At 50.0% G+C, this 16,110-nt stretch overlaps 1 protein-coding gene across 4 annotated transcripts; it reads left to right on the top strand.

Annotated features, from left to right (window-relative positions):
• The first annotated feature begins 298 nt into the window (after window positions 1-298).
• SSTR2 (somatostatin receptor 2) lies at window positions 299-15,638 on the top strand. Of its 4 annotated transcripts, XR_009348286.1 has the most exons (4): window positions 299-589; window positions 4,687-5,770; window positions 9,051-9,207; window positions 13,504-15,638. XR_009348286.1 is itself a non-coding variant. In XM_059150372.1 (3 exons), the coding sequence occupies exons 2-3, from the start codon at window positions 4,778-4,780 to the stop codon at window positions 9,114-9,116; spliced, it is 1,059 nt and encodes a 352-aa protein (XP_059006355.1). In that variant the 5' UTR covers window positions 299-589; window positions 4,687-4,777; the 3' UTR covers window positions 9,117-9,426. The 4 variants fall into 4 exon arrangements, 3 of the variants coding, with proteins under 3 accessions (XP_059006355.1, XP_059006356.1, XP_059006354.1); XM_059150372.1 differs by lacking the exon at window positions 13,504-15,638 and having other exon boundaries at window positions 9,051-9,426; XM_059150373.1 differs by lacking the exons at window positions 9,051-9,207; window positions 13,504-15,638 and adding an exon at window positions 6,276-6,866.
• Window positions 15,639-16,110: the final 472 nt, after the last annotated feature.

Genomic DNA, 16,110 nt, shown 5'->3' with positions numbered 1-16,110 from the left:
CACAGCTTTGCCAACCTGTCTGACGGAAGAGATGGCAGGGGTCCCCGCGCGAGTCTGCATCCCCGGGGCCGCCACCCCAGCTGCCTGGAATCTGCTGGGTGAAACACACCCGATTCCGTGAAAGCGGTAAGAGGGAAAGCAGCGTGTGTCCCTGCCGCAAGGCGGAGATCGGGGTTCCTTCACGCCCCCCGGCGCCCGTGAGCTCTGCCCGCAGCCCCCAGCGGATTCTCCGCGGCTCAGCCCGGTCCTCCTACGGCCCGGAGGGCGGAGCGAGGCTGCTGTGACGTAACGAGGGGGGTGGCGTGGGGAAATGTGCCGAGGGGCCGGGGCTCCGCGGGGCCAGTCCCGGCGACGCAGCCACCCGTGCGCGAGCGATCGCTCGGCCACCCGCGCCCCAGCCCCAGTCCGCGCTCGGCGCCTGGGGTCTGCGAGCCCTTCGGGCTCCGGGCGGCGCACGGGGCGGGCGGGAGCCGGCAGCGCAGGACGCCGAGCTCCAGGTGCCCGGCAAGCGGCTGCGCGCCGCGGTGCCCGGCTGGGTTGGGGACTGTCGCTGGGTGCTGAGCTAGTGGATTGCAGCGGAAAATCAAAGGTGAGGCGTGTGGGAGTGTGTGTATGTGTGTGTGCGTGCGTGTGTTTTGTGTGTGAGAGAGAGACGCACTTGGGCACCTGGGTGGATCTGCGCTGCATGGTGGCTTGCACCTCAGTGTGTCCGAGAGTAGGTCCCGGTGTGGGGTTCTCTGCCCTGTGCCTTTTGGGGGATGATTTTTGTGGCAAGGAAGGAGAGCGGCTGTCCTGCCATGAGTGGGGGCTGTGGGTCATGTGTGCAGGAATGGACGTGTTCACACCGCCGCAGGCTGGTGCCCCTGGCATGCGCCCTTATCCAGTCCTCATCCCGCAGCCGGCTGCTCCAGGAGGTAGCTGCGACAGGGACAACTTCTCTCCCAGCCACCTGCAAAGAAGCCTCCACGCGAAGAGAGCCAGGCTGCTGGGGCGGGGAGGGGTCCGTCCCTTCTGGGGGCTTCTGTGGGCATGCATCCCGAGATCCGAGCCTGGGAGGGGCAGGCGGCGGAGCAGAGAAAAGGGAGCGATTCTCCATCCTTACTCCCCCCCAGGGAGACGGATGCCCAATGGTCTAGGGTCCGCTTCCCCAGCGCTCAGAAGGAGAGGACAGTTTGCCTATGTTTGGAGAGAATGAATCCCTGAGTGGCCTGTGCCCCCGAGGCACTGGCTAAGTCCCCAGGCAGCTGTCCCCCGCTCCCGGCGGCGGTCCCTGATGTCTCGCCACCCCCTCCCTGCGTTTAAGAAACTGGGGTGCTGGCGCAGCTGTCTTTAATCTCCCCCATGGTCCTCCTGGAAATAGCAGGGAATTCTTTAGGAAACCCTTTGATCTTAGAGCCATCGAGTTGGATGATGAGAATTTTCTGTGCCATCCTGAGAACCGAACAGGCTGTCCCGAGTCTCACCTCTCCCCCATGCCCTTCGCCAGTGCTGCTTGGGCTTTTCTTAGGCTCTGGAACCCCCCACCCCCACCCCACGGTGGCCCGCACCTGGCTATTGTCTCTCTCTCCCGCCGGTGGGGTGGTGGGGCTCGGCTATGGGGGTGGTGAGACCTACTGGGTTCAGCAGGCCACTGGGTAAGTGGCGGTGGGGAATGAATGGAGTGGATGAGGGCTGTGGGGGTAGAATGCTAGGGAGAAAGGAGAACTAAAGGCGAAGAGGATTTAGCATGTTTCCCGATGCCCAGTCCCCATCCCCATGCTCAGTTCTTAGGCTCTGGGGAAAGGAGGGGATGCCCCGGACCATTCTCACCCTCCTCTCCAGCAGAGCACAGACTCCGTCTCAGAGAAAACCAACAACCAGCCATTTCCAAGGTCTGTAACTCCTGGGCTGGAAAAATAAAGCAAGCAGAAACCCAAACTTCCTTGTGCATTTAATCGAACCACAATCCAACAAGTATTGATTGCCTGACATGGGGCTCCACTTTCACTGGGACCCAAATGAAGCACACGTCACTCGGAGACCTGAGGCAGCAGGCTTCACTGTTAATGAAATCAGAGTCACTGTGACTTAAACTCATTCTTCCTTGGAGGAGCCTCCCCACCCTAGACTGGCTCCCCAGTTTACCTCCTCTGCTACCTTCACCGAGCTCTGCCCGCCGTCTGTGGTTGCTTCCTAGCCTGCTTAGAAAAACATTGACCCCATGCAGTTTCAAGCCATTGACTGAGACTCCAGCCAAAAAGACAGAATTAGGGCTGGAGGTTAGCGTTTGACTCTCCCCCACCCACCTGCACCATCATCAGCCTCATCCCCAAAGCTCTAGACAGAGTTTCTGCCACCCAGGGGTCTTCAGACTCACCCAGACTTTGGAGTATGACCTTGCATGTTACACAGACGGCACCCTGGAAATGCTAGTGGTTAACGTACGGTCCAGTGGAGGTGGCTTTAGTGGGATTCTGGGTCTGTAGAATTAGAGTACTCATAAGACAGAAAAATGGTGGAAACAACCCAAATTGATCAAGGGATACCAAAAATGGTTCCTTTACAACTTTTTTTTTTTTTTTTTTTTTTGAGAGCTGCCAGATTTTGCTTTTTACCCAATGCAGACATTAAATCCTGGGTCCCCAAAGTACTTAGCAGAAAGGTCAGCCGCAAAGCCCAGACCCCACTTTACAGACAGTCTTCTGGTAGGGAAATGAGCACAGAGAGGATAAACAGTGCACCTGGCAGTGCAGAATGAATCAGAGGCAGAGGCAGGCAAGGGTGCTCGAGTACCTGTTGCTGGCAGAGGTAGGCAAGGGTCCTCCAGTACCTGTTGCTGGCAGAGGCCCCCCCTAGCTAATTAGCAGTCCCTCCCAGCATAAAGGAGCCATTTCCAATCTTCACTCGGGCACGGAAGTTGGGGTGGGGGGGGATGCCCTGTTCAGGAGAAATGTGTCCGCCGAGTGAATTATTCCCGCTACGTGCTGAGCACACCACCCCTTACCATCTTCTCTATTCCTGGAATGACCTCATTCCTGCCCTCCCTGCTTCACTCTTCATATACTCAAGACCCAGTCCAAACCCTCTTATGAAGGCTTCTCTGAATTCTCCAGGAAAGGAGGCATCCTCAAGCCCTGGGTTCATTTCTCCACAAAATTCCTACCCTAGATGAGCTGGCTTCCTCTGCCTGTCTCCCCCTCCTAAACTGGCACCTCCAGGAGGGCACCAGCCAGGGCTCATGCATGCCTGTATCCCCGGTGTGCCGAACAAAGAAGTCCCCCAGCCCTGGATTTTGCATGACAGTAGATAAATCCTTTACTTAAGTGATGAGCTATTGTTTCAGATCTTAAGCCAAGCCGGTAGTGTTACAATTACTTTCCCAGCATGATGGTAAAACAGGGGTCAGCTGTTTTAAACCAAAGCCCAATTATCAGTCACTCAGTTTTCCAGCCCACTGAGCAGTGGATAGGATACTGCAAAAAGTGCAGTAGGGTCGGGTGTCCCCTGTTTAAATCTCAGTTCTACCTGTTCTATACGGGGGATGGAAGCAAATTACTTAAACTCCCTAAGGCTCAGTTTCTCATCTGCAAAATGGGGATGCTTATCCCACTTCCACTGGGAAGATCAAGGGGATAAGGAGTGTGAATGAGCTACTGTGGTGTTTGGGATTCACTTCTGTGAATGAGCTTGGCTCCCGTATTCCTCCTTCATGGGGGATCCCAGGCAAATCCTCTGGGGTGCTAGAAGAGGAGCGTTCTGGGGCAGCATCTCCCTGAGGGACCCTCTGAGGCATGTGGAGATCAAGCACTGGAGACTGGAGAAATGAAAACAGAAGAATCAAAATAAACTAAATCTACATTTTAAATATAAAGGCCAGCCAGACTTTCATTTTTAGTATTTAGGATCATAGATTTGGTCATTCTGTGGGCAGCTTTCCGCAGATTGCAGATACACGAGATGGCACAGGAGAAAGGGGGGGCAGGTAAGATTGGCTGAGTCCTGAGTATGAGCCCAGCACAATGCTATGCTAGGCGCTTCCACACGGATCTCATACCTCAACCTTCCGATGCCACCATTGTCACCAGTGGGAGTCAGAGTGGTTAGGTGCCAGGGACGAGGTCATACGGGCTTCCTGGTGGAACCCTGGTTTGTTTTACCTCTAAAGTCTGGGGTTTTTCCACTCTGGGGTTTCCAGAATGGAAAGACTCCAAAGCAGTCAGCCAGTCCGCGGAGACGTCCTCGTGGGGAGCAGGCCGGGAATGCTGGTGTCAGATCGTTCTGAGTCAGGGGCTGGACTCCACATTCTGCCTTTTTACAGTCTGTTCCAGTCAACTTCTTAGGAATCAAAGGACAAATTTTGTTTTTATTTTTTAGTTTTGGTTTGTATTGGGGGATTTCTTGGGGGGGGGGGCATTGTTTGTTTGTTTTTTTGCAGCCACAGCCATCTCCCACATGTGCGTCACCAAAGATGACAAGATAAACTGTGATAATTTAACCCAACCCCCTCCCCCCACCTCCCGCTGGAAAAACAACTCAAAAAGTCTGCACACTGATGAGAATGGGCCGGTAGCTCTAATGCTCAAATAGACAGAAAACACACTTTTCAACTGAAGAGTCTGTCTGAGAAGGTAAACCAGAAACACAGAAGGCTGGGGACAGCTTAAGTAGCCTCTGACTGATGGCGCCATCTTCCTTTTTTCCTTGCAGATGTCACAGTGGATCCTTTGCCTCCAGGACACATTAAGGTGAGAATACGACCTCTGGCTGTCTAGAACTAGCCTGAGAGTGTAAGGCAGCCATGGATATAGGATATGAGCTACTCAATGAGAGCCACACTTGGCTTTCCCCTCCATTTGACCTTGATGGCTCTGGGGTGGCGGCCAACAGCTCCAACCAGACAGAGCCGTACTATGATCTGACCAGCAATGCAGTCCTCACATTCATCTACTTTGTGGTCTGCATCATTGGATTGTGTGGCAACACACTTGTCATTTATGTCATCCTCCGCTATGCCAAGATGAAGACCATCACCAACATTTACATCCTCAACCTGGCCATCGCAGATGAGCTCTTCATGCTGGGTCTGCCCTTCCTGGCCATGCAGGTGGCTCTGGTCCACTGGCCCTTTGGCAAGGCCATTTGCCGGGTGGTCATGACTGTGGATGGCATCAATCAGTTCACCAGCATTTTCTGCTTGACAGTCATGAGTATCGATCGATACCTGGCTGTGGTCCACCCCATCAAGTCAGCCAAGTGGAGAAGACCCCGAACGGCCAAGATGATCAATGTGGCCGTGTGGGGAGTGTCCCTGCTGGTCATCTTGCCCATCATGATATATGCTGGGCTTCGGAGCAACCAGTGGGGGAGAAGCAGCTGTACCATCAACTGGCCAGGTGAATCTGGGGCATGGTACACGGGGTTCATTATCTACACCTTCATCTTGGGGTTCCTGGTGCCCCTCACCATCATCTGTCTTTGCTACCTGTTCATTATCATCAAGGTGAAGTCCTCTGGGATCCGAGTGGGTTCCTCCAAGCGGAAAAAGTCTGAGAAGAAGGTCACGCGGATGGTGTCCATAGTGGTGGCGGTATTCATTTTCTGCTGGCTTCCCTTCTACATCTTCAATGTCTCCTCTGTCTCGGTGGTCATCAGTCCCACCCCAGCCCTTAAAGGCATGTTTGACTTTGTGGTGGTCCTCACCTATGCTAACAGCTGCGCCAACCCTATCCTGTACGCCTTCTTGTCTGACAACTTCAAGAAGAGCTTCCAGAATGTCCTCTGCTTGGTCAAGGTGAGCGGCACAGATGACGGGGAACGGAGTGACAGTAAGCAGGACAAATCCCGGCTGAATGAGACCACGGAGACCCAGAGGACCCTCCTCAATGGAGACCTCCAGACCACTATCTGAACGGCTTGAAAAAGAAATAACACGCCAAGCTCTGCCAAGTGGCATGTGCTCCCTGCCCCCACCCCTCCCTTCCTCCCATCCGTCACACCTGGCTTCTAGAATAGGGAATTGCTCAGCATGAGTCCAATCAGAGAATAGTGTTTGAGTCGGCTTGTCTGAGTGAAAGATAATGTATTAAATTGATGACGCCCCCACCCCCTTCCCTTTAAAGTGAACATTTAAATGCAGGCAGACAATTCCAAGTCAGGAGAAGACGAGATCATGCCTGGGTGTGATCTGTAGAAATGGTGAAGCTCAACAAAAATAGAAAAGTGTATCTGCGTGTTTAAAACCTAATATGTAACCTGTGGTCTTAACATTTATACTTATCTCTTCTACTACTCTCTAGCCCCTGTATAGTCATTACCTATGTTTCCTGTGTTTCAAAGTACACGAGTAGTCATCGAAGTGTGCCTAGTGTAGGTGGATGTTTATTCCAATATGGTACCCGCAGAAAATGGACCTGCCACGAAGCCAATAAAGTTTAAGCTTCAGGGATCTCTCATGCTTGGGCAGTGTTTTCACATGACCACATGTTTTTGAAAAAAAAAAAAAAAATTGTAAAAGGAAGACATTTTTGTATTCTTTTTCTTAAAGAGGTCTCCTTAAAGCTTCCAGTCTCTCAAACCCACCTTGGCCCCTGGGTATTGGCCTTCCTAATTTCAGACAAGTTAGACCAAAGTAAGAAGGGAGAGGGAGAAGGGAGTGGAGGGCCCAGAACATAAATGCATGTGTTTTCTCGTCTTCGATATAATCAAAGAATTATTCACGTCCTCAGAAGGACACACAAATGGTTGGGGTCATCGATTACTGGATTTATCAAAACAAAGCCTGCTTTTTTATAAGATTGCATTTTTTTCCTCCTTTATTTGTATTAGTTCTTCTTAGGGAGCCATGGAAGAGGAGAGTGGAGGAAATCACTGACATGAAAGGCAAAAAAAAAAAGGGGACTGTGATTCTTGTGGGGAAAGCTTTTTTCCCCCACCATGAAAATAAATGAGTAAGAGTAAAGCAAAATGACATCTTTACAAGAAAGCATGAAATTCCTTTTTTTTTTTTTTTTTTAAATGCCCGACATGGCTTCCTAATGAAAGAATGGAAATATAGTTCAATGACTCCTCTATTTTTTTTTAAGGAGTTGATAGAAATCTAGGCACTAAAATCAATCAATCAATCAATCAATCACAGTGCACTAAAGACCTGAGGCCCCTGTTCCTAACACATGAGCCCGTGTAGCAGCCCAGCACGTAGCAGGTGCACAAGGAAGAATGTCCGAGGGAGCCCCGCCCCTCACAGGCACACCTGTACCATCTTCCTCGCCCAGTAGACACGCCAAATAGCCACCTTTAATTCCATACTCTCTGAGCTATTCCTCATGCACAGTCCTAACGGACAGGCACTTCACACCGTCGATGACATTTTTCTGTCCCTGAAATGTAGATGAGCTCACCGACAAGTGGTAAGATGAGATGATACCCATTTCACCGATTGCCAGGGTCTGAACAAATACACAGTCGTGTGTTTGTGGGGGCGCCATCCCCTCTGGGTTTCTCGGAAAGCCTCACTCTTAGTGTCTCGTATATAGGTTTTACCATAAAAAGGAGCTCTCCTCTTCTGGCTCCCTGAGCAAGGGCCGTCTGCACGAATGACTAAGAACTCCACCCGTGACGGTCACTGTGAATGGGCTGCCTTCCTCCTGTCTATACTATGCTCACCACCTCGTTCCCAAAAGTACTTACTGTGGCCTAGAGAAGTGTGTTCGGTGATATTATGACAGATCAGTAAATCCATGCAAAAATTAAAAGAGGTACAATTAGAAGATGCGACTCTAAGCAAAGCCATGACCCAGACGTGCCCGTGGTAAGATCTCCCACTACTTGTGGAGGAATGGTCAGCTACAAGTTCCGCTGAGGACTTCCTGGCAGCCACGACAGACAGAAGGCTACTCCTCCTCCTCTCCCTCCTCCGCCTTAAAAACAAGCAAAAATTTGGAAGGAAATGCTTTAAGCCCAACATTACCTTTACTAATAATATGAGACGTTCCAGGGTCTTTGAATAAAGGCTGATTTTTTTTTTCTTTAGGGAAGTGATTCCAAGGGACCAAGAAGTGATGGAAATAATTTCAGGAAAGACAGACTAACCGTGTAGCCCTCAGGCCCCTGCAGTCAGACACGGCCTCCAAGGAGGCCATCTGAAGTCTTCAAACAGAATGCCTATCCAGGTTTAAGGTCAGGGCTCATCAGCACCGTGGCTGTTCTAAGGGGCCTTTAAGACTGAAGCTGTACTTCTGTCCAAATCAGCAGGCAGATTGCTATGATACGCTGTGCTCTGAATAGCAGATATGCTATGCTCTGAAAAGGAAATCTCCACTTTTTGAAATAACTCTTTCAGGGATAGCTGGCTCTCTGGTGGCTTTCATTCTTCCGAAAGAAGGAATAAACCTTTTAATTTCAACGCTAACACGATTTTAATTCTGAAATGTAAGCTGAGCCTCAAGTCAACATTTAATTATGCACATAAATCTGCTGGATGCTGGGAGAGAACCAAAAAGCAAGGCCACTCGTTGATTTGTGGGCAGCTGGGCATTCGGATGAACGCGAGCTACTCTGTAACCTACCCATTAGCGCGGGTAGTCAAGAGCTAGTTACGTCTGGGTGAACGTGGCGAGAGAGGGGTCAGGAGAGAGAATGGGACGCTGTGGCCCTTGAAGGGCGTTGGCTTGGGGTGGACATGGAACGTGGAGTTGACACTTTGGTGGAGTTCGTGCCACGGGTTGGGACGGTCTAGGCGGACCAGCAGAGGGACACTGGGGGATAGGAGAACACTGCATTTCCTTCCTTTATTTTTGGAAGAAGAAAGAGGAGGAGGAGGCAGGAAGCAGAGGAGAAAGAGGAGGAGGAGGGAGAGGACGAAGAGTAGGAGGAGGAGGAGGAGGAGTCATTACACTTCGCTGGCTGTGGCTGCTAGGAAAGTCCTGAGCGGAACTTGCAGGCGACCTTCCGTGGCGTAATAGCGTGGGATATTATGCATGAACTGTGGGGTCGCTTTTCCCGTAGTCTCCTTTTAAAACTATGCCTCTTTTTATTTCTGCATGGATTTATTTATCTGTCACAAATGGATGCAGAGAGGAAAATGTGGGCTGGCGCGTGGGACTTCCAGAGCCGGCCGGGAGCCGGAGTCTACTTGCTAACACAGATTTAACCTCCGGGTCGGAACACACGTGTTGCTGGCTGGATGGGAGCCCCGTGCTGGAAAAGTGTACAGTCTGGTCGTTGAGAGAGGTAGGAAGGAACGTCTGTCGGGATACGTGTTCCTAATCAGCTCCCAGCGTGACTTTGCATCAGGACCGCTGGGTCAGGACAGAAGGCAGAAGTGAACTTTGGCCGAGTTGGAGGAAGGAGGCAAGAGAATCACCAAAAGGCTCCATATTTGGTTGGGAAGGTCCCGTTAGTCTTTCTGGACCATGTGGCCTCGAATATAAATCACCACAGGTGGCTAGCCAAGCATTTGAGCTCAGAAGTCATTATTTATATTGGGCTACTTGTCTGATCCTCACATTTGCTGGATTCAAAAAATACCGAATTTCCTATCCAATGTTCTATCAGAACAAACCTTCACTTACACGGGTTGTCCCCCTTCTAATATGTGGATTTCTTGGAACATTCCCATAGGCAGAGTTTCATATTTTTTTTCTAGCAGCTCATCTGGAAAGTTGGCCCCAGGGATTATATTCCACTTAACAGCTGAAAAGCTTCCGTGTGTCCATTACCCGAGTCAGCAGACCGTTAGGACTGGGAAAAGCAGCTCCAGGACAAGGGTTTGTGCCCCACCCAGCCCCCCCCCCCCACTGGCCACCAGGCTTCCTTTAGCTCCCCAGTGACCAGACACAGCCCGATCAGCTAGTTTTCCCCCTTAGATGTGTTAGGTTGTACGTATCTGGGCTGGACTTCAAAACAGAGTTAAATATTAGCCAAGACTCCACCAAGCCGAACAGAAAGGTATTGATTTTAAAATGAATATCATATTAAATGAAACACGGCGCCTCACTCACTGGATTCCGTGGACGTCTGCCTCCCAGTGGACGGAGATTTCCAGCATGAGACGGATCACACAGACCCAAGCTCAGGGGGTGGAGAGGAAGGGGGGATGCTTTTGCTTTTCACCCCTCTTCTTTCCTGGCATTACTGAGGGGACAGATGCAGCGGAGAAGGCCTCTCTGCCAGGATACTGGTGTCCGGTGAAGGGGAGGAGGCTCCCTTCCGCCCCGGGGCCTGTGAGGACTGGTCAGATGTACAATGGGCCTCACCTTATAGGAAAGCCTGTGGACGAGTGTGAGGTAAGATGTACTCCCAAAGAAACCTGAACTGGCGTCCCACAGCCTTGCCCACTCCCAGTGTTCAGTGCCTGGGGCCTCCGGTCACTTAAGCCACAGAGCGGGTCCCTTGGAGGGCAGTCAGGAAAGAAAGGAAGCTGAGCTGTGGTCCCAGTCAGACAGCTTTAGGCCTGGACTCAGGGGAGACACCATCATCTTAGGTCCTTACAAAGGTCAGATTGCAAAGCGTCCAGAACAGTGGCCCAGAGGGAAAGTTCTAGTCTCACGAGAGGACATCAGGGTCATCTCTACCGGACCACCCGGCGACTCACCTTGGAGGAGCGGCAGTGCCACTCCTGGGCCGTGTTTTCCCCTCCTTCCTCATGGATGGCTGGGGTACCAGTTCCCATGGAGGTTCCCGTCCCCAGGCAAGGGTCAGTGGCCGTTACTGAGAGGGTGGGTATTTTTCCTCCTGGGTATTATTTTTAGCAAGAAAGCTGAGTGGTTCTCTTATTACCTAACCAACGCTTTTTGGTTTTCTCAGCATTCGCCAGCATCCTAGTTCTCAGGACAAAGGGCCAGTCTCCCATGGCTCAGTACGCTCTGTGCTCCCAAGCACACGCACCCCCACGATGCAGGGCACACACACCACGAGACACACGTGTGGCACACACATTCACGTGCGTGCATGGAACACGCCATGATGCACACACGTTCACACGCGATACGCCTTCTAGATCTTGTAGGCAAGACGTTCACATGCTTTGGCTTTTAGGGGAAGGGACAGAACTATAATTTAATAACTCACGTGAAGTCTAGGAATATACACTCTTTAACTTTTTCTTTTTTTCCTTTTTATGGAGAGGAGGATGTTGTATATAAGCCAATTTTCCCCTCCAAATACCCCTGCCTGATCATTGACTGCCTTCCTGAAGCCATCCTGCTATCTGTCCCTGCGAATAACAGGCCACCTCAATTTAATGAAAAAAAAAAATGGTAGAGTTGGCAAAACTACAAAACTACAAATCATCCCAGCCAGTCACCCAACGGGAAGCATGCGTTTTGCTAACAGTCATAGTTTTGCACAAGAAAAAACACACAATTTCTTTGGAGAAAAATCACTCAAAATGATTTTCAAATGGTTTTCACTGAGGACAGTGCCTAACACGGATTTCTTCTGGCCCTGTGCTGCCTTTTTTTTCCCCCCTATTGAGGTCTAACCAACAGATACTACATTCGTTTCAGGTGTACAACATAACGGTTTGGTATTTGCACACATTGTGTGAAGGTAACCACAGCAAGTCCACTGAACATTCCTAACCATACAGAGTTCCAGAATTTTCTTTTTCTTGTGATGAGAACTTTAAGATTTACTCTCAGCAACTTCCAAATAGGCAATACAGCATTATTAACTCAAGCGGCCGTGCTGTACCTTACCTCCCCTTAACTGTCTCACTTTGTAACTGGAAATCTATATTTTTTGAGTCCCTTCAAACATTTCACCCACCACCCCCCATTTCCCGCCTCTGGCAACCACCAGTCTGTCCCCTGTATCTATGAGCTTGGTTTTGTGGGGGGGTTTTTAGTTTTAGATTCCACATAAAAGTGAAATCATACCATATGTATTTCTCTGATTGATTTCACTTAGCATAATGTCCTCAAGATCCATCCACGTTGTCACAAATGGCAAGACTTCATTCTGTTTTTATAGATTGATAATATCCGTGTGTGTGTGTGTGTGTGTGTGTGTGTGTGTGTTTCACATTGTCTTGATCCAATCATCCACTGACAGTCACTGAGGTTGTTTCCACATCTTGGCTATCATAAATAATGCCGCCATGGACATGGGGGAGCAGATACCTCCTTGAGATCCTGTTTTCATTTCCTTTGGGTGGATAAATGCCCAGGAGTGGGACATCTGGATCATAGGGTTGTTCTGTCTTTCATGTTTTGAGGAACCACCCATACTGTTTTCCAAGGGACTGTCCCCGGATTGACATTCCTACCGACGGGGCAGAAGAGTTCTCTTTTCTCCACATTCTCGCCAACATTTCTTTCTTGTCTTTTGGATAACAGCTGTTCTGACAGGTGGGAGGTCATAGCTCTCATTGGCGTTTTGATTGGCTTTTCCCAGATGATGAGTAATACTGAGCATCTTTCCATGTATTGCTGGTTTCTGTATGTCTTCCTTGGAGAAATATCTGTTCAGATCCTCTGCCCCCTTTTTACCAGATTTTTTTTAAAGATTGTATTTGTTTATTTGACAGAGATCACAAGTAGGCAGAAAGGCAGGCGGTGGGGCGGGGGGTAAGCAGGTAAGCAGGCTCCCCACTGAGCAGAGAGCCCTATGCAGGGCCCAATCCCAGGACCCTGAGATCATGACCTGAGCCGAAGGCAGAGGCTTGAACCCACTGAGCCACCCAGGCGCCCTTTTTAAAAAATTTTTGTTGTTAAGTTGTATGAGTTCTTTATATATTTTGGACACTAAACCCTTATCCCATATATGATTTGCAGATGTTTTCTCCCAGTCAGTAGGCTGCTGTTTCATTTTGTCCTTTACAGCAGATCTTCAGCTTCATGTAGTTCCACTTGTTGACTTTTGCTTTTGTTGCCTTTGCTTTGGGTGACAAACCCAAAAAAATCATTGCCAAGAGGTGCCTGGGTACCTCAGTCATTAAGCGTCTGCCTTCAGCTTGAATCATGATCCCAGGGTCCTGGGGTTAAGCCCCACATCGGGCTCCTCAGCGGGGAGTCTGGTTCTCCCTCCCCCTGCTCTTGTGCTCTCTCTCTTCCTCCCCCTCAAATAAATAAATAAAATCTTTTTAAAAAATCAATGCCAAGACCAACATCAAGGAGCTGACTGCCTATGTTTTCTTCTAGAACTTGTATGATGTCTTTAATCCATTTTGAGTTGATTTTTGTGTGTGGTGTAACACGGAGGTCCAATTTTGTTTGTTTGTTTGTTTCTGCATGGGGCCATCCAGTTTTCCAAACACCATGTGTTGAAGAGACTGTCCTTTCCTCATTGTCTGTTCTTGGCTCTTTTGTCATAGGTTAGTTGACCATATAGACGTGGGTCTATCTGTGCTTTCTCTGTGCTGTTCTGCTGACCTTTGGGTCTGTTTTTATGCCATTACCGTACTGTTCTGATTATAAGGACGGCTTTGTGCCCCTGTGCTTCTTAATGCAAATCTGAAGTTGAACCCTTTGGGGGAAGCGGAGGTGCTTGGCCTCCAAGAAAATGAACCACGGTTCTCTCCCTCAGGCATGAACGTACCTCAAAGAGGCTCGCCAACGTAAAAGAAGTCTTCCTTTTGTCCATCGTCCCACTACAGGGCATTTCTGGGCTTCAGGATATCTACATCAGCTCCTTTTTGGTGCTTTCTGAGTACCTGCCAGTATGTGACGGAGAAGACAGCTATGCCGCCCATCTGTAATCCCGACACTTCGGGAGCAAAGACTTGGACTGCATAAAGGCTCACTCTGTTTGGCTGCAGCTTAAACGCCTCTGAACAGATTAAAATAGTCCCCTGAATCTTTCTTCCTAACTTCCAGGTGGATGAGCACCGTTGTGTTTATGAGGCTTGCTCCGGAAGGCAACAGACCGCAGGTGGTTCATTTTTCCTTGCTTCTGCACCTCCGCACAGCCACCTTTTGCATGGTCCTTGCTCCAAGGGGCCTGTGGGCAGAAGGTGGCAGCATCGTATCCTCAGCGGTGCTGTATGTGGCCTCTGCTGGGGGCGGGCGGTCTTTGCAGCCAAGGAAACCCATCCCTCCTCAACCTTAAACCGAACACTTCTAGTCCAACGGAATAGAGGCAAAATCTGGTCTGCTATCAGCAACGTGGTTCTGGGCTATTGAGTTAGCGTGGAAATGGGTTTTTAGAAGATCTGGGATTTCATGGCTTCCTTCACTGCCTCCAGGACCAGTGAGGTCAACCCTGATTGCTGGAGAAGCACCAATGCAAGGCACTGAAGTGGCAGGCGGACTGAGTCCCCAGCGAACCCAAATGTTGGGGGTGGGCTTCGCCTTCCAGAACGCCAAGTCAGCTGAGGTCCCGAGGGACTTGGGGAGTGTCAGCAAAGGAGACGGGGAGTCTGACCCTGTAAAAATAGCCCATCAGAGTCAGGTCCTTCAGCCGTTTCCTCCATCTGTCTTCCAAGTCAGTGTTCTCTCATGTTTATTGAAATATATGCCTATATTGAAATTTTAAAAATACCTTCTCTTGACACATCCACGATGCCCGCCTTTAAACAACAGAAGGGCACCCCTTAGTTTTCATAAAATGAGAATGTGAGGAGTGCTTTTGAGGGAAATAGTCAGTGGGGGCATTTCATCTTACGAGGGGATGACGCCGACCTGGGCCTCTTTCCTGTTCCCGTCCCTCCTGGCTTTTGGTCCCGGCCTCGGACAGAAGCTGTCTGCTACACAGCTGACCAGGAGAGACCAGTCCCGATTAGAACCACCCGCTAATGGAGGCCGCTTCCCCGTCTGTGCAGAGGAGGGGACCAGCCAGCCCGGCCGCAAATGAACAGCCTCCTATCCGATGACCACGCGACTCTCCAGAGTGAGTAGGAAGCCTTTTTTCCGGGGGGTGGGGGGGATCTCCATTTCACTTTCCAACAGCCTGAGAATCACGTCAATTAGAAAGAACAGAGTACGGAGTTGGCTCTGACAGCGTGCCCGCCGACAGTCTGCCGTGGATGGAATCTTCCCGTGTTCCCTTGTCTACCCATCACAGCCTGGCTGTCACTCCCAGGAAACGACGGTGGGTTTTTCCAAACAGTCCCTCAGTCATTCTCATGGGAGACTGAAAGCTCGTCCTCCACGGGCACGCACGCTGCATCTCCCCCCTTCCTCGCTGTCTGAGCAGGGCTGACATTGTGGCCGTCGTCCCGCTTCCTGAAGGTAGGGGAGGTCACAGAATCAATCCGAGCCCCTCCGGGGCCCTCCTACCACATCTGTGAAGGCTTTACGGAGGTTTCTTTCTCCTTCCATGCTCTGGACACAAGAAAACCAGGGAACATCCAAAAAAGCATTTAGCAATCCCTATTGCAAAAACTGTGTCAATGCGTGGAAGTAATAGTTTTACCCTGTCAGGAATAGGTAGGCAAGCAAACTATTTTTATTACTCCTGTGGTATTGTGAATGTGGTGGTTCTTCTTAATGTGACATTCCTGCATGTCCAGTGTTGAGATGAGATTGCTGAAACTGCCTTTGCCTTCCAAGAAGCTCTAACTAGCTCTGTGAGTGCGTACGTTTCTCTGTATGTCAGATAAATTGGCCTCTATCTTTGCTGTTATAATCGACTGTGTACGCTAGAAAGCAAGAAGCAAACATTGCTTTTTAGTGACTTCGCTTTTTTTATTATTATTATTATTTGCAAGTGTACTGCTCTATAAACTACCTTCCCACGATATCATACTCTCCACCGAAGGGACTCGGGCAGAAGTTTACTCATTATTAGTCTACCTGTGTGAGCTCACCTCTGCTCCCATCTACCTCGGAAAAAGACTCTACGCATTCAGGAAAATGGGCCACAGTCCTAGGTCATGAGATAACCCACACCTTCCAGGTTTCCCAAAACGTTGAAACTGGAAACCTTAGGATTTTTTTTTTTTTAACTCTAAGCTCCATGAAAAGCCTATAAGACATTTTCTACATGTCTTAGCAATCATTTGGAAGCAAAAGAAAAACAAGATTTTGAGATAGACAACCACTGCTGAGTCCTATTTGGTGCATAGACTGATCCTTAAGGAGCCGACGTGATGGCTTCCAGATTCTGGAGCTGAGCTGGAAGAGCATGGCCAGGTCACGGTAAAGCGCGCGGTGAAGGGGGTGCCCTCAGTGTGCCCTGAGGATGTGCCCCATC

The sequence above is a fragment of the Mustela lutreola genome, chromosome 15 (assembly GCF_030435805.1).
Source record: "Mustela lutreola isolate mMusLut2 chromosome 15, mMusLut2.pri, whole genome shotgun sequence".
NCBI lineage: Eukaryota > Metazoa > Chordata > Mammalia > Carnivora > Mustelidae > Mustela > Mustela lutreola.
Note: the sequence above shows the minus strand (reverse complement) of the source record. Positions and strands in the feature narration are given on the sequence as shown.